Source organism: Culex pipiens, chromosome 3 (assembly GCF_016801865.2).
Source record: "Culex pipiens pallens isolate TS chromosome 3, TS_CPP_V2, whole genome shotgun sequence".
NCBI lineage: Eukaryota > Metazoa > Arthropoda > Insecta > Diptera > Culicidae > Culex > Culex pipiens.
This window is the reverse complement of record NC_068939.1, coordinates 145,596,910-145,617,643: the sequence shown is the minus strand read 5'-3', so window position 1 is coordinate 145,617,643 and position 20,734 is coordinate 145,596,910. Positions and strand designations below refer to the sequence as shown.

The following is a 20,734-nucleotide window of genomic DNA, read 5'->3' as shown; positions in this document are numbered from 1 at the left end:
ATGTATGGGTGGGGAAATTAATGGCTTGGCAGAAGAAATTTAATCACATAACTTTTGTGATTTAATTACAGCTTGCGTGCGTGCGTGATCGTGCGCGCGTTGTGGGTGTGTCTTCCGGCGTGATTAGGACACACACACAACTTTGTTGCGTTTCCACTGCGTAATTACGGTTCACAGAGAGCCACAACTCAAACGTTATCATCGTTTGCGTAATTCAAAGCCTCCCGACGGTCAAATCCTGCGCCCATAAACCATGGCCGCAGTTCAAAAATTGAATAATTCATTCAGGTAAAACATTCCACTATTGTGTACGGGGTTTTTTATCTACAGACTTCGTGAACGTTACTTTTTTGTGCTGGTTCTGGTTGAATCGCGATATGCAGCTTTTTTTTGTTAAACCTGAATTGGCTATCAAAATGAGATAAATTTTTCCAATCGTTACCGATAGCTTGGTGCAATATTGAATTGGAATATACATTATTTATCCTGCCCACGCAGTGCATCACCCGTACGTGGTACGGACACCACAGGCACACAGATGGACAGATCAGACAGTTGCGGACTAAACTGCTTGTAAGCCCTAAATCGGCTTTATATCGAAAATATAGTGCTGGTATGCTCTAAATGAGCACTAATTTAGCATTAATTCAGCATTTTTAGCCTAAGGCTGCCAAAATCGTCTGTTGTTCTTGGGCAACCAACAAAACTCCACTTGTCCCATCCAGCCTCCAGTGCACAATCTTTAAAGGCTTTCTCTGTGCTTTCAACTGGTTCCCATTGGCAGGCTATTTTTGCCACGGTCCATTCATCCCGTCCCCTTCCTCCCATCGACTCATTCACTATATTTTTTCTATGCTCTTCAGCAGACCCCGCCATCGTCGTCGGTTATCGCATTTGCTGTGTGTATATTTTCAATACAATCGTTTTTATTTTTTGTCCAACCTCGCCGACGACCGACCAACTCGACGAGGTCTCCATGGAGAGAGCGAGGCCCGACCAACTTGGCCCTTTTCCCAGCACTGCCAGTGGAGCCTGGCAGTGAATCAGAATTTGATTTTTTTTTATTTATTTATTTATTCACTTGTTTATACTCACTCTGTATACGGGTGCGCTTTTATGCAATTTCCTCGCGCCGCGGACTCCCTCCGGTGATGCTGCAGCCGCCCCGTTTTACGTGTGCAATTTCGACGAATTCTTGCAGCGACGAGTCTTGTTCCAGACCTTCTTTTTTTGTTGTTGCTCGCTCACGCGAGTTGTTTTCCTTCTAAAATTCCCGTGTTTGCATATTGGATTTACTAGAGATACAGTGCAACATCACTACCACCGCGAAGGGTACACCCAAACGAAAGGCTTGTGACAGACGATGTGGTCATTCTTCAACATGCAACGAGTAACGAGGAAAATTTTCAATCAAAGAACTTCGGTTCGATTCTCGGTGTCAACAAGGTGTTTCGATGTCAAAGTAACGATCAACATTTCTAAAAACTTGGACATTTTTCATTAGAGTGCAAATGCGCTACTCCAGCCGCGCTCTTCTCGGTAGTCATCGTAGTCATTAAGCATCCATATGGTGGGACAATTCGCTACAAATGTCACGAAATTGTAGTTCCCGATGGGTCGGGGAACGGTCGTGTTCGGCGTTGTTGTTCATCAATAATGTTGCGGTAATTAGCGAAGTGAAAGAGTGCTCCGAATGGAGAACGGACTTTGAGCGAACATAGCTAGGACTTTTTCGGGACTAATTTGACTTGTTGCTTCTAATATATTTCAGGTTCCAAGAATAATGTTCACAACATCAGAATTCTTCTAAATATTTCCCAATTTTCTCCGTATTACAAGAAAATCAAATTTTCGAATTCTCAATATCTACTTCACTATCCACTTTTACACATTAAAACGTTACTTAATTCACCATAGTTTATGGTTTTGAGGTTATGTTGAAAACCACCCATTTTTGTATCGCTTATTATATAACTTATCAAACTTTATGATTTTCAATACTAAGCTATCCAAGCGATCCAAATCAGGACCGAATGGAACATATCTGGACAAAATTCGTTCAGTCGTTAACCGAGTAAATTAATTGCAAATTGTTGTTAAAATCCCCCCACACACGCACAGACATTGCAATCAGGTACATATACCAGATTTACGGATATATTTCTGGAGTTTTTTTTTTTTTTTTAAATGGGTCTAACAAACCAAATTTCCAGTTTTTGCTTTTTGGGGGTTTTTGAAACCGCCTTGAGTTAGGGGTATTAAAAAAAACACACAAAAAGCAAAAACTGAAAATTTGGTTTTTTGGACTCTTAAAAAAAAACTCCAGATTTGTAGACAAAAAACGGCCATAATCGACGACGATCAACTTTTTCAAAACTTTTTTTCGTAAAATCGCGATAACTCGTGATGTTTATAAGTAAATCCCTTATGTTTATATATCATTTTTTTGTAATTGTCTGCTCTACAACTTTGTAGAACATTACATAAAAGTCCCTTTAACACCAAATTTCTATCTCATCACCGTTTCAGGCTGCAAATTATTGAAAAACACCTCTTTTTTCGCATGTTCAAAAATGGAAGGGGTCGTACCGCCGCACCGTCACGAGATATAATAAAACGGACCTCGAATTCGTGATCAGGGACATAAGTTACCCCTTAGGACAAAGTTTCACGCAAATCGAAGAAGGATCGGGGCAAGTTTTCCCGATTTCGTGTGAGTTGGTAGAGAATTACCCACATTGAAAAATGAATTTACATAAAACAGTTTAGTCTTTCAAAATATTGAAACATATTTTATGCAACTAAAATGATTCGTTTGTAAAATTCTGTCAGTACAAAATTTTTGCAATTTTTGCAACGTTTCTGAAATCATGTATTTGAATATATCATCTACTGTTGGCTCATGGATACTCTCACATTGGATTACAGCTTCTGTAAAGCAATGTAAAGCAATCTCAATTTGAGCAATCTCAATTTGACAGAACTCAGCTATCATCATCGAACCCCTCGGCTCCCCTCCCACTAACATTTACACACAAGATCCTCTGTAATTATTAAGTTTTTTGTAATTACAAAAGCCGACTCGGTCCTAACCAGGTCCCAGTACCGAAAAGGACCTAATAAAAATAATTTTATGAAAAAAAAAAAAAAAAAAAATCATCGAACCCCGATCGCCCGATCGCTCGAATGTTCACTGACAGCGCCGGTGCACACGAAGTTGGCCCGAGAGAAAACCGAGCTTAGCACTCAAACAGCCGGGCGACACGACGATACATACTCTTTCTCTCTTTTCCTATCTCTTTCTTGCTTGTGTGGGCAAGTGTTTTGACAGCAATCATTTGAATGCAGTCTTGGACCAGGTGACTTTCTCTCTTTTCCTATCTCTTTCTTGCTTGTGTGGGCAAGTGTGGTGACAGCAATCACTTGAATGCAGTCTTGGACCAGGTGATTTAATTTTCGGTAGAATTCAAACAAACGAGCTCTGCCCGATTGCAAGAAATGGTGAGAGTCAAATGACTGTGTCATTGAGTTTGCGTTGCGCTGATGAATATGGACAGCAGGGTATCAAAGTCAGACGAACGTTGCCCAGTCAACTGTCACAAAAATGTTTATTGTTCCTGTTTGAAATTTTTACACAGATTTTCAACAAAAAATAATCAAATGAATATGTCACATTGATTAAGTTTGATTTGTTTTGAATGCATGTTGAACCGCACGCAATAAGATTTATTTTCAATCAGTTTTCTATCACAATTTTCTGAAAATTTCTAAAAGCGCATAAAGAAAATTACTGTTTCATTTCTATTACCTTTACCTTACCAATGACTTTTTACAAACAACAACAAAAAAGCGTCTAAATTTTGGACCTGAATTCTAATTTGAAAAATGCAATATTTTCATAACTTAATGATTCTTTATCCGTATTTTTTTCTTTTTATGATGGATAATTGTTTGTAGATTTATAACAAGAATTTTTAAATACAAAAAAAAAAATAAAAAACAATATAAAAATTGAAATAACAAGCCATGGTCTCAACATTTTAATGAAAAAAGTGTTTTAAAGTGCATTTTACACCTGCCCGTTTAGCAATCATTAGTTTTCAAAATATTCAAGTATTGAACAAAACTTTTTGAAAATTGAACATATTTTTGATCGATCCCAGACATGCATATGATTTTAAACGCAGAAAAAGGCATTTGTAATTGTTTTCTGTTGGTTTAACTTCTATTTCCTTTAAAATTTTAAATTTTTTTTAAAAATTTTTTTTTGCTCCCTGATTTTTCAAACCGATTTGAAGGGGGGGGGCGACATAAACTTTGAAAAATATTTGCAACGGCCTAATTGTGAAATAAACAGTCAGTTTATTTTAATTAATTCTGTAAATTTCAAAACTGTGCCATGGTTTGGAACTAAACAAATTAAATGTTGTATATTTTTCTGTTCATTTTGATTTAAGCAAAAAGTTGTGTGAAAATATCTGAAATTTACAACAAAAATTCAGAATCGACAAACTTAAAATAGATTTTGGGGCTTAGTGAGTGCTCAGTGAAACTTTTTTAAACTATCCGTGAATCGTGAACTGTTTGACAGGTTGATATTCATGTCACTGAGGCGTTACTTTTTGTAACGCCGTGTGCTCCCACATTCATGACCAATATTCACGGCTGTCTGTTATATTAAGTTTATTTGCTTCTTCACGCCTGTTGGAATGGATTTTTTCAAAAATCCAATGTTGGAAAACATTCTTAAGTCCATGCCGAATGCACTTTACCCTTCTCAAAGCCAAGAATTTGTCACGGAATCTGTCTACCAAACCCGTCGCCGCCGCCGTATACATCTCAATCTTAACCCGAATATCGTCGTCCATTTCCGCTTCATTACCGCCGCTAGTCATAACATTCCGCTCGTCTGCGTATGGTTCCCCAGAGCAATCTCCTTTGATATTCTACACATACTGGTTGACGACTCCGTCGCGTCGGTCCTCCCACGCCTCAAAACACATGGTTCCGTCCCGTGGGAATCGCCGCCGCCACCACCAAAAACAACAACCCAAAACTTTCATTAAACGGGCATATCTACAAAACGGCTCCTAATGGCCTATTTGTTACAGTTTATCGTTTTTTGGCAGTTTCGTTATTGCTGCTCTCGCTTCTCACTTTATGACGGAAAGCAGCTCTCCGTTTGTGACCAAGTTCCGGACATCCCGGGGTCGGACCACGTGTGTGTGTCTATCTATTACCAGGATCAACGATGCGTGTTTTGGCCTGGCACTGCAGGTTCCCCTCATATGTCTGCCACCGACAGTCCACGGGAACCATTAATTTGTGACATTTCTCAGATCATTATGCAGCGCGGCGCGTCCCCTTCTGCTTTTTCTAGGTTAGGTTGCATGTGAAGAGAGAGGTTTCATTTTCAAGTTTTTGGTGGAAACTCCATCGAAATATCGATTCCCGCAGGCACGAAATTACAATCCCCGTTTGGTAGAGGTCCCCCGAGGGTACACGACCACCCCAAACCGGCGCTGATGTCATCGAGAGGCGGGTGGTAGATTACTCTCTTGTATACAGTCTTCTCGAGTAACCGCCGCGAGGGTATCGAGAACCGGTTCCATTCGGGCTGGCACTGGGAAAGAAAAAGTGCAAAACCTGTGCGGGAGAGATATTGCGATCGACTGGGCTGATATATTCCGGTTGATCGGTCTTCTCCAGCGAACTCCGTTTTTATTTTCGATTGAATAAATTTAATCCAATCGACGCGAGATTCGAGAAGGTCGTGCATCAACAGCCTCACCAGTAAAGAAGGTAGCCGACACTAGCGCCACAGCGCCGCGAGCGGAGTCCTGTCAAACTACACAACTGTCAAACTAAAAATAGAGGAGTTTCACAAACTGATCAACGCCAAAGCGTCAAATGTAGCCCAATAATTCACCCTTGATCCATCAGAAAACCACACACAGCACAACTGTCACACTGGCGGTTCTACCGCCGCTTGTTTTTGTTTACCCCAGCGCGGCCCAACAAAAACACGCGTAAATAACTCACACAAGAACAACAACAACAATAACCTAGCAAACGCGGCTAATGGACGTGAGTTCCCTAAATTAAGAGTGTTTGTTTTCTTGTCGGTTTTTTGCTCTCACTCTCACTGTCGAAAAAGTGGCCGATAAAGCCATAAAGTGGATTTTTTTCTTCTTCTTTTCCCGCAAGAGTCTGCGAACTTTGCGACGCCATCTGGTGCAAATCACCTCGTTGTTTGCTTCTTGCCGAGGCTGATGGGAGCAATCATCAACTCGAGAGGTGGATGCAAATTGTTGATAGAGAGTGGTTGTGGTCCTACACGTGTTACCTTTTCTTGTTGTACACGTAGAAAAAAGAATTCCCAAAATCGTGAACAAGCGTTCATGAAAATGGGAACCACAAACAAAGTGTTCAAATTCCATGGTACGTTTTTCAAAATCGTACTATGGGATTTGAACTCTTTGTTCGAGGTTCCCATTTTCATGAACGCTTGTTCACGATTTTGGGAACTCTTTTTTCTCCGTGTAAATTCGCTGAAGTTTGGGCTAGTAAATTGATGTAGCGACAAATCGCAGCATGACTCAATTTTTTCCGAGATTTTTTCGCACCTTTTTTTAAGTGACAGCGAAATCTTGAACCCTGAGGAAGATCTGAATCCATGATTGAAACGTCGGTGAGATACAGAATAAGTTGTTATATGAATAAGAATCAGAACAATTAAAAAAGGTTATAACCTAGAAAATTAGGTTTGCAGGGCCGGCGACGAAATTATGTTAAAGTACGTTCTGATCAAACTTCAATTTTTCTGATACTTTTGTCACAGCTTTTGATTGATTTCTGATCTGTTTAAGTACACCAACAGTTCCACAACGGTGAAAAGAAACTCAAAATCGATTCATTCGATGTTACACACGATGTCATAATGGTAAAAAATGTACTCCGTCGACTGTTTTTATTTTTTTCCTCCGTTTTTTTCCGACTCAATTATCCCTCCTCGAAGCGCATCAACACCATATTGCCGTCATGGTGCTTCCTTTCCCGGCGACATGTTCCCGAGGGGTTCGCCGCGCTACCGTTTCTGGTGATTCAGAATTTCGAAGGGTAGGGGGGGGGGGGTCGGTTGCATTGGACCCCCCACCCATGCCACCCATCGGCCAAGTGGCGCTTATAAATGCGTAAATAAATAATAATTGCCGTCCCGAAAGAACCCCTCCCCTCCCCGCTGACTTCTCCGGACAAAATGATCAGGGTTGCCAGGGATCTGGAAAAAAGGGAGGGGGGGGGGGGGGGGTACCATAATCATATCATCATTATTTGCCCATGCAGTCAGAAGCAGCGTGGCAATAAGCAATTTTGAGGCTTGTTTTTCTATTAATTTAATTGCGTTTTGTGGGTTACACCATGCCGGGTGCTTCTCGAAACAAAGTTGGACTTTTTTATGAGCTGAAATTTTGTGCATCACCTTTCACACTTAGATTTTTATGCCGAACTTCGGCAAAATTCTGCCGAAATCAGAACAACTTATCGCTCGGCAGAAATATATGCCGAATCTCGGCAAAATGGGAGTCATTCTACCGAATTCTCGGCGAAAAATGACAGTTAATATGCCGAAGTTCGGCATTTTTCTGCCGAAAAAATTAGTTGTTCTGTTTTCGGCAGAATTCTGCCGAGCTCGAAAATCAAAAATGACTGTGTTTCTTGTTTTGTGAGATATTTTCTAAATCATTCAAATTGCATCAACAGATTTATTCCAGAACAACAATGAATAAAATTCATGGCCGAATAATCCAAGTACTGGCCATACGCTCTGTAATTTGTCAATTTCTCAGTAATTTACACAATATTTAAGCAACTTTTATGCAAATAATTGTTCTGATTTCAGGAAATAGACGAAGCACAAAGCGTAACGCCTGCGCATGAAAAGTGACCCAGCGTGAACCATAACAAGCGTTACTTCAGTTGTTGGCAATTATTGACGTTGTCACGATTCGTCTTGACTTGCAGCATTTCATGAATAAAAATCATTTTAAATCTTTGTCAAAATCCGCTTCCAACAAGTCTCGTAATATCTCGACCTCCTCGAAAACGTAATCTTTTGCAGTAATCTTCACCTCTCACCTTAATTGGACGGCGTACAGCAAGCGGCATCAGATACCGGTCCGCTTCCTCCAGCGGTGCACATATCGGAAAAAGGGCCGTGGCGGCACCATTTCTAGGAGACTTGTGACACCTTTTTCTTCCAACTACAACTCTAGTGTGGGGGTCTCTGCAAGCAAAAAAAAAAGAAACACACTCGACTGTAAAGAATTTGTTTTAAATTTAATTGCAAGTACACGATACAGTGTCCCGCGCGCGTGTGTGTTAATTCTAATTAACGCCGAGAGTAATGGTACCTGGCATCCTCGACGAGCTAGCAATGTGGTCCTACAGTACAGTGGGACCTCGGTGGTTTGACACATTATAAAATTATTTAATCTTGTTATAGTTACACGAGCAATTGGCAAGATGTATTTTTTTAAAGGGTGTAAGAGCAATTCCAGCCCAAAACAGGAGTTTTTAGGTACTCCGATTTCAATGAAACTTTGTAGACATGTTATCCTACACTTATGTAAGTCATTTTTGTGTATATGGTGCCAGTTTCAGTCGATAATGACATTTGAGAAGGGCGTTTGTGTTTTAAATATTTTTGTATTTCGTAATTTAAATATTGCTGTATCTCGAAGCCATTGCATTATGTCAAAAAGTTGTCAAAGGCAAACTTGTAGAGACTTTTACGGGCTTTTCGAAAAAAAATATACTTAAGGAATAAAACACGCTACTTTTATGTGATTTTTTGATTTTTAAGTTTTAAAGTCAAATTTGAAGGTGAGCCCACGATTTTTTCAATTTTCAATTTTCATTTTTTTGTGAAAATAGCCTAAGATGTTACAAAAATACTTACAAAAAATGCCAGATGGAGCAAATTATCTAAAAAAATTAAGAAAATCATTTACTGAAACTGTTTTTTTAAGTGCACTAAACGTCAAAATTTTTAAAAAACCAAATATGGGAATCGATTTTCCAGACAATTTTACATAAAAGTCTGCATATTGACCACTGTCCTAAGTCCAATCCTTGTGAAGTTACAGCGGTTTAAAAAAATGTTGAAAAAATGGTTTTTTGATTGTTTTTTGACAATTTCTGTATAACAGACTTGATTTTTCAGTCTCGTGAATATTTTTACCAGAAAACTCTTCCAATTTCCCATAAGATTGTCTTTGTCATTTTCAAACATCGGTGTTACAAAATACTTTTTACATTACTTCAGTAATGGTACTTTTAAAAATTGCAGAAGCAATAAAATTGATGTTTTCTAAGGTTATATTGCATTTTTGGTATTCTTGAAAAGTTAGTTTTGAATTACAATTTTCCAGACTATTTTTTTTCGAAGGGATCAGAATACTTCACGAATAATGTTTTTTTAAATTGAAAATGCGATCATAATTTTTTGAGATAACGGATTTCAAAAATTAAGTAAATACTGTTTGAGTGACGATTGAATCTTAAAATCGAACTTAAAGTGGCGGAAAAAATGTGCTCATACATCTCTGTGGCTCAAACAATGCCTTTTTTGGTCTCCAAAACGTAACAAAAAAATCGGGTAGCTGCCAAAATTGCATGGAGACTTATAAAAAAATGATGACTTCCTTCTAGCAAAACAATGCAAAAGGACCGTAGTGAGTTTGTAAACAAAGAGTGTATCTTGCTCACGCTGTTTACATTTGACAGGAAAGAGATACATTCTTTGTTTACAAACACACTACGAGTCTTTTACAATGTTTTGATAGTTTTGGTCCTAGGAAAGTCCCCAGGAAAATTTAAGTAGAATACAAAATTAAAATGTCATGAAATCGGCCGACTACAAAAGCATAGCTTAAATTTACAAAAAATATGAGGAAAAATTTCGGCTGTGAACTATGCTTGAAAAGGTATCTCTGTCACCGAATGGAACTGCTTGATATTTGATAGAACTTTCTGTCAGCGATCATTTCCGAAAACGAAATTTGATCGCTGACATGCAGCGCCTATCATGATCGTCATTGCTTGGCGACGGTCGGTGAACGTAAACACAAAGACGAAACGAACGAAAAATGTTTCGTCTCTCTCTCTCTTCCTTGTGTTTGCTGCGTGGTGACAGAAGTCATCTGAATGCGATCATGGGAGAGATGATCGGAATCTCGGTAGAATGTCAAACGACCGTTCTCTGAGCGAATATATTTCCAGAGGGAAGTCAATGTCTGAGGGAGTGACTGTGCGCATTACTCAATCGTTTGTGTGTGAAACGAACGCAAGCAGAATGTCAGCAGAAATCAGGTTGTCGTGGTAAAGACATTTGGAGTATTCAAACAAAGTCGGAATTTCGTAGGCACTTGCTGTGAGTACTAGAATTCGGATCAATTGAATACAATAAATAATGCAGAAATATCAAACCAACGTGTTTTCCCTGTACCAGCACGCCCATAAATAGAGAGCAAGCTAATTTGCATATGTGCGTGTTTTGCGAGTGCCTCGAGAGGATGCAGCAGGTGAGCGTGATGAACGCGCACAAACACACGAAATAGTAGCAAATGTGTGCCTGTGTGTGTGTGCCGGATAGTGTCTTCATTTGCATCTCATTATGTTTTGCGGCCCCCAAAACCCGGTAAAGTGGCCGAGGCGAAATGAACTGTTGATTTTTTTGCTGCCTTCCATCCCTGAGAGCTGCTTGAGGGATTCGGACACGGTTATGTGTATTTGCAAGTTGCAGGTAGCAGCAACATTAAAAGGTAGGGGGTAAAAGTAGGAGAAAGCAAACATAAATTTCAGCGCTAACCATTCGCAATTATGCAAAAATGGCCTGCCGAAACACAACTGTGTGGTCCACTGTACGACCAACCGGGGAACAATAGGAGGAATGAAGGCTCACGAACACAATAGCAGAGCAGGTCCAAACATTGTTTGTTGGCGCACAAGCGTTTGCTCGGCAGTGTTGCGCTAGCGATTGACCAAACTAGATAAAACGAAAACTTTGCCTAAAGCGAGGGGTATAGAACTGAAATTTCCCTCCTTCTTTAAAAATAAAAATTGAGCACGCTTCTGTTGTGAGCGCCTACGTTGATGCTCACAGGTATTCGTTAAATCACATCACGAACTGCAGTCCGGTCCTTTCTCGGGAAAAAAGTGCATTGTTCTTTCCGGGGCCCGATGTGCTGCGCTTCTGGCGATTTTAGATTAAGATAATTCACTGCATTTGCAGGCATGCATTTCCTTGTTGTTTTTTCCTCCGCCCTTCAGCGGTGTGACGTTCCGTGGGTTGATACACGGTATCCGTTGTGTATCCATTCTTGCCGAGTTGATACCCGGGTGAATCAACGATTTCGAGCCCGGAAACGGGCTCAAGTTTGTTTTCCATTTAGCCAAGTTTTAATTTGCCGCCGTGCTGCGATCAGCAGTTGCCCCACAACCCCTGGGAACATGGCAACGGAACGGCATCACCGGTGTGATTAACAAGCACGGAATATATCTCCCCTTTCCGGATATGGCCGGAATCCGGGCCGGATCTTGATTGATGCAGGGGAAGCGATAGCGCGGGTTAAAGTTTGCCAACTTTGATTAGTTTGCTGTTGGAGGTAGAATCGGAACTGTAAACTGGAATAAAATAGGTTCAGCATGAAAATTTTAGTTTGTAACCATTACTCTGAGTATCGAAGAGATAACTTGAGCATTTCTAAGCGACGAAGCTTTCAACGAGAGCGCACGCAAACAACCAAGCTACGATGCGAAGAATGTGCACAGCATTAAGAAGCTAACCAATACTCGCATCTCTCGCTCTTTGTGATATCTCTTGATTCTTTATAGAGACAGTTTAGCCATATCTTCTTTAATTTTTAAAAGAAAAAAAATCAAAGGATTACCATCTCGCTCTGTTTTGCTATAATTAGTCAAACTATCCCGTAATAATTCCTTCAACATTAATTTACACACCTGGCGCTCTATGCTTACAAAATACACAAATTAAAGTAGGAAAATAGTATACCAACAATTGCATCGAGCACCCGCCCACACCGAACAGTGCGCGATTTGCTCCATAATTGCCCTTCGAAGCGAGTGTGCAAACAATAGTAATTTTCAAATTGCATGTGTCTGCAAACTCCCTCGAGGGAGCGATATTCAAACCAAACTTAAGTCATAAACCAACGCAAATTACTTCTTTTAGTTACTTGGTTACACGCTTATTAAAAACTATTTTTTCACAGTTAATTTTACTCCGATTGATTCAAATTAAAAAAATATCGAAATTTGTTCTAAATTTTGTCAGGATACAGATTACGGAACATAATTTAGAAGAAACTAACTCCCAATTATTTGAGTTATCCATCTAGTGCCTTCCATAAATTACGAAGCATTTTATTTATTTATTTTTAAGTGACCGAGAGAATAATGTGTCTTATTTGAGTTAATTTCACTTCAAATTCAATCAAATCGAGAAAAATTTACCCAGATTTGAATGATATTACTCAAATATGAAACAGTTTTAGCGGAATTTATGTAAACACAACCTCAAAATCTGGAGTTTTTTTGAAAAGGTCCAATAAACCAAATTTCCAGTTTTTGCTTTTTGGGTGTTTTCGAAACCGCCTTGAGTCAGGGGTAGTAAAAAACACCCAAAAAGCAAAAACTGAAAATTTGGTTTATTGGACCTTTTAAAAAAAAACTCCAGAAATGAGTTTTTTCGATGATTGATTTGAATGCATGATTTATGGAGCAGCCGTGACTGACTGGTTACGGTGTTCGCTTTGTAAGCGAATGATCCTGGGTTCGATTCCCATCTGCTCCAAACGAGAAAGATCAGGAAATATGAATTTTTGAAACTCTTAACATGAACGAAACATTAAAGTCGCTCGAACCGGGGTTCGATCCCCCGTCCTTTGGATTGGTAGAATTAGGAATAAACTACTACTACAAACTATATACGTGCTGGGTCTTTGTCCATTTGACAAGGACTCGGAAGTGCTAAATAACGTTTGAATCCGATTGATGCAAACGTTCTTTAGGGCGGGGCTTGTCGATTCAAGCTGAAGTACCTCGCGCACGGCTAGCCTGCGTAGAAATGGGTCACCGAAGCTCGGCAGAGCTAACACCTACCAAATGCCTATGCGAGTTATTTGCATGTATAGGATTTAAAATCTAAAATACATGGAAACAACTCAATTTGTAAGAAGCGACCGCGTGGTCCCGTTTGGTTGGTTGCACACACACACACACACATTGATTTGAATGCATGATTTGAGCTATCTCTTGGGTGCCATCTATAAATGACGTAACGAATCATTTCTTTCGAATATTTCAACCCATATCACCTTAAGTAATCGATAATGAGTATGGGCAAAATTCATTTGACAGTGTTGCCATTATTTGCAAAAAAAACCGTTTTTTAAACGTGGAAAAAACGTTAAAAAATATTTTGACTTTGTTTGGAGACGTTATTTAAAATTTGCAATCAAAAAATACTTTACTTAAATTTTGATATCGTGCATTTTTGTTGGTAAAGTGATTTTTTACCTGTAAAACCAAGCTTGATTATCAAGGAGCGGCCGTGGCTGACTGGTTACGGTGTTCGCTTTGTAAGCGAATGGTCCTGGGTTCGATTCCCATCTGCTCCCAACGAGAAAGTATAGGAAATATAAATAAATCTTGAAACTCTGAACATGAACGAAAAATCAATGTCGCTCGAGTCGGGGTTCGATCCCCCGTCCTTTGGATTGGTAAGCAAAAATGCTAACCACTAGGCTATCGCGACTTGGTGAACTATATTTGGAATTAGGAATACTATTACTACCAACTATATACGCGCTGGGTCCTTGTCCATTTGACAAGGGTTCGGAAGTTCTAAATAACGTTTGAACCCGATTGGTGCAAACGTTCTTCAGGGCGGGGCTTGTCGGTAAAGCTGAAGTACCTCGCGCTCGGCTAGCCAGCGTAGAAATGGGTCACTGAAGCTCGGCAGAGCTAACACCTTCCAAATGCCTATGCGAGTTATTTGCATGTATAGAATGTAGATCTTAAAATACATGGAAACAACTCAATTTGTAAGAAGTGGCCGCGTGGTCCCGTTTGGTTGGTTGCACAAAAAAAAAGAATAAAACCAAGCTTGATTATCTCTAAACATATTTTTTTCACAAAAATCAGAAAATTTGCTCTAAATTTGCATCAAAGATATTGAAGATTGAACCAATGGTTGCGTTATTTTCTCTACACCTCCAGAATAGCGTTAAAGATTTTATATTTTTTTTTCTTTTTCATAAAGCATTATTGTGCTCTTTGTTCACTGTTTCAAACAATAGCAATTCTTAAAATAATATTGAAAATTTTGGTCAAGACTTTTATGAGTAATAATCTGACATTTAAACCATCTGCTGCAACTTTCCATCGGATGAGGAAGTAAAATGTCGGTCCCGGCCTTGGTTGTTAGGCCGTTAAGTCATTCCAGGTGTAGGAGTCGTCTCCATGCCATAAGTACAAACAACACACCAAACCAAGCCTACTCCGGTGGAATCGCTGGCGGCGGTTGGACTCGCAATCCGAAGGTCGTCAGTTCAAACACTGGGGTGGAAGGTTCCTTGGAGTAGAAAAGGTTTGGGTGCTCTCCCCATTCAAGCCTTCGGACTCCTAGGTTCGAGCAGAAACTTGCAATAGAGACGACAAAAGACCTGGGGGTCGTTAATGTGGATGGTCTGTTTGTTTGTTTTTGTATCTTTTAATCGTTGCCTGAGGCATAATACGACTACAAACATATTTTGAATTTTCTATTTATTCATAAAATCTGATCTGAAGCTTTATCTCAAATAGTGTCAAGTAGTTACTTTAGTTGAAAGAAATATCACTAAAGTTAACCGAAAAAAATCTAACATTTGTTTGAAAAACAAAACTGTGAAATTGAACCATTTGTAGAACTTAGTTTAAATGTGTCAAAGTTTACAGATAAAAAGAAAGAATCGCCCTTGCATTACCAACCTCCTGCGACGAATTGTCCTCAAAACAGTGCCCAATGCTCGCGCCCAAACCCCCCTCAAAAGCATTTTTGCACTCCAACGGCCAAGCACTTGCGTCAATATTTACCCTAGGAATTATTATTTAACTCGTTTGCTCTCCGACCGAGGACGACTCTCATTAACGTGTGCCGTTGGGCGGTCCCGCATTTTATATTTATTTTTTGCAAATTTAAAAATTATCACATTTTCTTGGCGCGGTTTTCACGCCGTTCTGCCTTTCAAACCCTTGTCGCAGTAGCAACTGCGAGGGGGTTTCAAAAGTCAGCAAAAGCCACAACCCGCAACATCCTTTGAACGACACGACGGAAGAAACGCAAAAAAAAGAAGTGACACAAAGTTCATGCCCCTTGCCCTCGAGCGGAGCTTATCTCCGACGTAACCACACCACTCAACCAGCTCATGAATTCCTTATTCTTGTTTGAAGTTTACGCGACAATAACGCGGGGTTTGGTAACGGGTACACCTACCGGAACGTGACGTCTAAGCGTTACTAATTTTCTTTTTGTCTTCTCCTTCTTTCCGTTACAGTGTGCCTTGCCAAGGCATGTTGGGGCCCACGGCCAATGGTCGCCTAGTAGGACCTGGCATCGTCGGTTCTTCCGCCGGGACCTTGTCACAGCAGCAGCACCATCACCGGAACCTATGGCCACCCGTGCCCACCAGTGCTGCCAGCCGTGCGTTCGAGTTCCAAACCAATGGCGAAGGTAGGTGTCGTTACGCTTGGTGACGCTTCGTTGACAGAACTGTGGGAATGTTTATTTTCATTCAAAAAAAAAAACTTCAAAGAACCAGGCTGAAACTGGTAAAGATGGTTCTGCCGACCGTTACGCCTGTCAAACGCAGCGTTACGCTCCGTAACGCTTCACTGACAGCTGCGCCCGTTAGTGCGGGTGCTAATTTTCACACCATCGCGCCAGAACTGGTACCATTCCGTGTGGAATTGCACTGCACTGCACAACATTCCACAATCTGTATTCCCATACTGATGCGCTCGAGAGAGAGAAAAAGAAGGTTTAACATAAACCTCTTTAACAGAAAAAAGGCGAGAGATAGACTGTATTTGAACGACTTTTATGGTACTTTAAAAAAGCATTTATCATCGTGTGGCATTCTCTGGGTTACCGAAAACGAGCTCAACATTTGCCGACGGCTTTCGAGTTTCTTCCCCGCTCTTTTTTGGCGTGAAGAGTAATCTCCGAAATGGATTTCCGATTTCTCAATTTTCGAACCATTCAATAAAAGCGTTTTCCCAGTACAGAAATCATCCGCCCGATTACACAGCTCGGGGTGTATGACGCGATTAATGCACACCTTGAGCAAGTTTTGTTGGACGAAACAAAAGAGTTTAAGTTTTCTGATAAGTTTGAACGAAGCTCTGACAGAAGACGCGTAAACATCTGTTTGAGCTGTTGATTAACATTTCTTGTCAGACTTCTTTTATTTGGGTGTACTAATTTTGCCTATTCCTCATCTGATTGCAAAGTCAATTTTAAGATTTCGTCCGTCATCCCTCGGCAGATCTGTCTGGACGTCTTCCGGAGCATCTTCGGCGTTGAGGCGAGACTCGCGATTTCCTGAGCAGGACGAAGCGCTCTGATAATCGACTCTCAATCTGACAGCCGGCAATGACTGGCAGATCCTCGTTCAACAAGGCAAATCTAGCCCACTCTTCTGCTCGGCAAGTCAAAGCCATACTACATAGTGTCATTATCATTGTTTAGTGTGCTTCAAGGCTTATGGACTTGTATTAAAATTAGGTTTTTGTCTCCGTCCTTATTTTGGCCTGCGCCGAACAAAAGCCCAACTCTCGAGGAGTTCCTCTTTTGTTCGAAGGCCGTTTCTGGCGAAACCTTGGCCCTAACGACGTCTGCTCCGAACTCAAACTCTCCAACTCCGGAGCGTCACAAAAGGAGCCTGGTCATAAATCAAATTGCTCAAACATATTAGAGAGAGACAGTCAAGCAACCGGGCAAGCTATTCTTCTTGATTATCGAGAAATTAAAAGTGCAACATGGAGTTAAACTTTCTGTCAAGGTGCTGTGAAGTTTACCATGATAGATGCGAAAATTTCACTCCATGTTACCGGCACACATCTCTCTTTTTTAATTTCTCGATACTCCAGCTGTGAAAATTGATTACCTCCCCCTCTCTCTCGAGTTTCTACGAGAGACCGTCTCACTCACTCCAAACTTTAGAGACCTGCGTGCATATCTCAGAACCGATCGCTCACTCAAACGAGCCCGGGAAACGCACAATATTAACTATACAAATACCTTTACTGTTTGACAGCCTTTTTGGTACTGAAAAGAATGAGTACCAGCATAAATGACCCCTTCGGGGTAGGTCTCGCGACATTAGCGGTGACCCGTGGGTATGATATAATGGTTGTCACTTTGAGCATTTAACGAAACCAGTCAATTTTGACAGGAAGAAGACAGAATTTCATCGCTGTCAGTGATGTTGAGATGCTTTGGCAACTGAGCACTCACTGAGAGTGATGCTGAGAGAGAACAAGGCTTTCTCGGCACTTTCGTGAAGAATCGCGCAAAAATATCAATCTCACTTATACATTCACAAGTGAAACGTCACATTAGGCTTACTAACGAAACTATTTTTGTTTGTGTTAGTTTGTATGTTTGTGTTAGTGATTTAAACATACTTCCCCATAAATAAATCGCACAGTTTCAGTAAGGCGACAAATTATCAGATCAAAATTTGCTAAAATTTAGCCTGACATTAAGTCAACAGAAGGTTGAAAAATAATCTGGGTGTTTTTTGGAAATGAAAGCTGTTTATTTTCGACACAGCACGGTGTCATAAACATAATCGTTTTTCAGGTAAATTCATTCGGCTGTAAAGCCTTATGTAAAGGCGCTTTGGGTAAATGATCAATGTTTGTAAACATTGCGCCAATTTTTAAAAAGTTTCAACTGACAGTAAAATTTGTAATACTATTTATCATTCGTTAACTTTAGATAAGTGTTAACGTGAAGTTGGTTGAATGAAATCAGTGCAAGTTTGAAACAAAACAAACTCTTAATTAACATTTTATTAAAAATAATCAAAATAAATACTAAATTTCGGTTCAATAACATTCATACTGAAAATTACCTTGAAAATAACAAAATAGTTAACCTAATTTTTATTCTCCTATGTAGTACAGCCCAACCACGATTATCCGAAGGTTCGATTATCCGAAGTTCTATAATTCGAAGGTTTGTTTTTTGACTTCGGATAATCGAATCACGAACAAAAAAATGTTTTTCGTGTTTTTTTTTCTTTCATTTTCATGGTTTTAACATTGAATTCGAGTTCTGCTACCCCATTTTAGCTAAATTTGAGTTGTTGATTGCCTATTAAAAAATAAAATGCATTTTTTTTTTTTCATTATTAATCACCGCCATTTTGGCCGCCTTCTTGGATTTAAATATTCTAAAGCATTTTAGCGTAGTTTAGGGATCAAACCTATAGGTTATACCTATAGCTTATAAGCTTGAAAATAAAAAATAATACAAAAAATCATGATTCGATTATCCGAAGTGAATTTTATCCGAGGCCTTCGGATAATCGAGTCTAGACTGTAAACATGTTTTAAACAGAATAAAAAATTTACTTTTATAATATGAAACATAATAGCTTATTGCACTTTAAAAAAAACTTAATATTGTTTACACACATTGAGGTAAACAACTTTTTTTAAGCTATTCAAGCAGTTGCAAAAACTTTTTAAATAGTAATAAACAGCAAATTATATCTTATGCCTATGAAGTTTTTAATGAAGTTTGTAAATGTTTTTTTCAAATGGTATTTTATAAAAAGAAAGTTCGAAAAGATTTAAGAGGCAGTATTTGTAAATATTGCTCGGTTTGTTCTAGAGGTCGTATCGAGGTGCTCCGATTTGGATGAAACTTTCAGCGTTTGTTTGTCTATACTAGAGATGAACTCATGCCAAATATGAGCCCTCTACGACAAAGGGAAGTGGGGTAAAACGGGCTTTGAAGTTTGAGGTCGAAAAAACACAAAAAATCTTAAAATTGCTCGCATTTCCGTAAAACTTCATCAATTCCAACTCTCTTAGATGCATTCAAAAGGTTTTTTGAAGCACTTCAAAATGTGCTATAGACATCCAGGATTGGTTCGAATTTTTCTCTTAGCTTTTGCGAATTACTGTTAAAAATGGATTTTTTTAAAACCTTAATATCTTTTTGCAACAGCCTCCAACACCCATACTCCCATAGATCAAATGATAGGTAATTACTTGGACTATAAGCCTACGGTGTTAACTTTTTGGCCAATCGCAGTTTTTCTCATAGTTTTTCGATTTTTCTAGAACAAACATTTTACAACGTTAGTGTTTGCCCTGCAGGCCAAGAAGACGGCACTTTTTGGTCTCAATTTTGTCATATTTGGAATCCTCGGACAATTTCACGTAAGTTAGATGTCATCTAAGAGAGTTGGAATTGATGAAGTTTTACGGAAATGCGAGCAATTTTAAGATTTTTTGTGTTTTTTCGACCTCAAACTTCGAAGCCCGTTTTACCCCACTTCCCTTTGTCGTAGAGGGCTCATATTTGGCATGAGTTCATCTCATGTATAGATAAACAAACGCTGAAAGTTTCATCCAAATCGGAGCACCTCGATACGACCTGTTACACATTGGTGAAAAACTCGCTCTTAATTAATTTTAGCGCACCCATTACAAATATTCATTTCTTTTATTAAGTTAAGTTTGAGAGCCTGTCGCTTGATGCTAATGTATGAATTGAATTCGAATATATTTTTTGTATTTTGTGTTAAAACTTTCTACAAAAAATAATTTAATATTAATTGTTGCCTATTTGCTAAAATATACAAAACTCGAACAAAGTTTTGGATCTCTGAAGAGATGATTTATTTTTATCCTACAGAAATTCAATATTTTTTATTTTTTAAGGCATTTTCTGAACTTACTTAAATGTTGAAAAATGAATTTAAAAAATGACTTTAAAATTACTCCTGTATGTCAAAGCATTTGAGACAGCTTCCACTTCAAATTTGACTATTTATATCTATAAAATTGTGCTGACTACACCCACAGTTGGGCAGCGCCATTCGGGAGAATAAAGAACACGATCTGGTAGTATAAAGGTACTGTTAACGGACACAGAGGAAATACCCCGAGATTGACGAGAGCGTTATTCTCATGGGTTCATTTTCAAAACAGTTCATCAACCAAAAAAGTGCAGAAATGGAGACTCGAACCCAAGACCCAAGACCGACTTATCGAACCGCGCCTTTGTCGTATTGGCCACCAAAGTTCGATGTCTTTGAGATGGTCATTTGGCAATATAAGCCACTCAATGGGATGAACTGTTTCAATGAACAAATCAACACAATTTCGTGGTGGTTCACCCGCGAGAGGTTTATTCTTTCATTTAATTCTGGTAGAACTATTCTCTCGGCTTTTTACTGCAGAAAAGTGCAGATTATGGTGAGATCAGGTAGTAATCTATAAACATAGAAAATCATTATTTAATTTAAATATTGTTAAATGACTGATTTTGATATTTTGATATTTTGAACAGTAGATGAAAGAAACATTTCATATAATTTTATATTTGTTATTTTACATACTTTTTTTGTTACTGCAAAGGCCTTAAGATTTG

The 20,734-nt window shown here is 39.2% G+C and overlaps 1 protein-coding gene across 8 annotated transcripts in view; it reads left to right on the top strand.

Annotated features, from left to right (window-relative positions):
* The window catches only part of LOC120417143 (protein winged eye), a 370,323-nt gene that overhangs the window by 292,434 nt on the left and 57,155 nt on the right, over positions 1-20,734 (top strand). For all 8 annotated transcript variants that reach the window (XM_052710731.1, XM_052710728.1, XM_052710732.1 and 5 more), the window contains one exon: positions 15,618-15,793. In XM_052710731.1, coding sequence (XP_052566691.1) covers positions 15,618-15,793 — 176 coding nt within the window. The remainder of the gene's footprint in view (positions 1-15,617; positions 15,794-20,734) is intronic.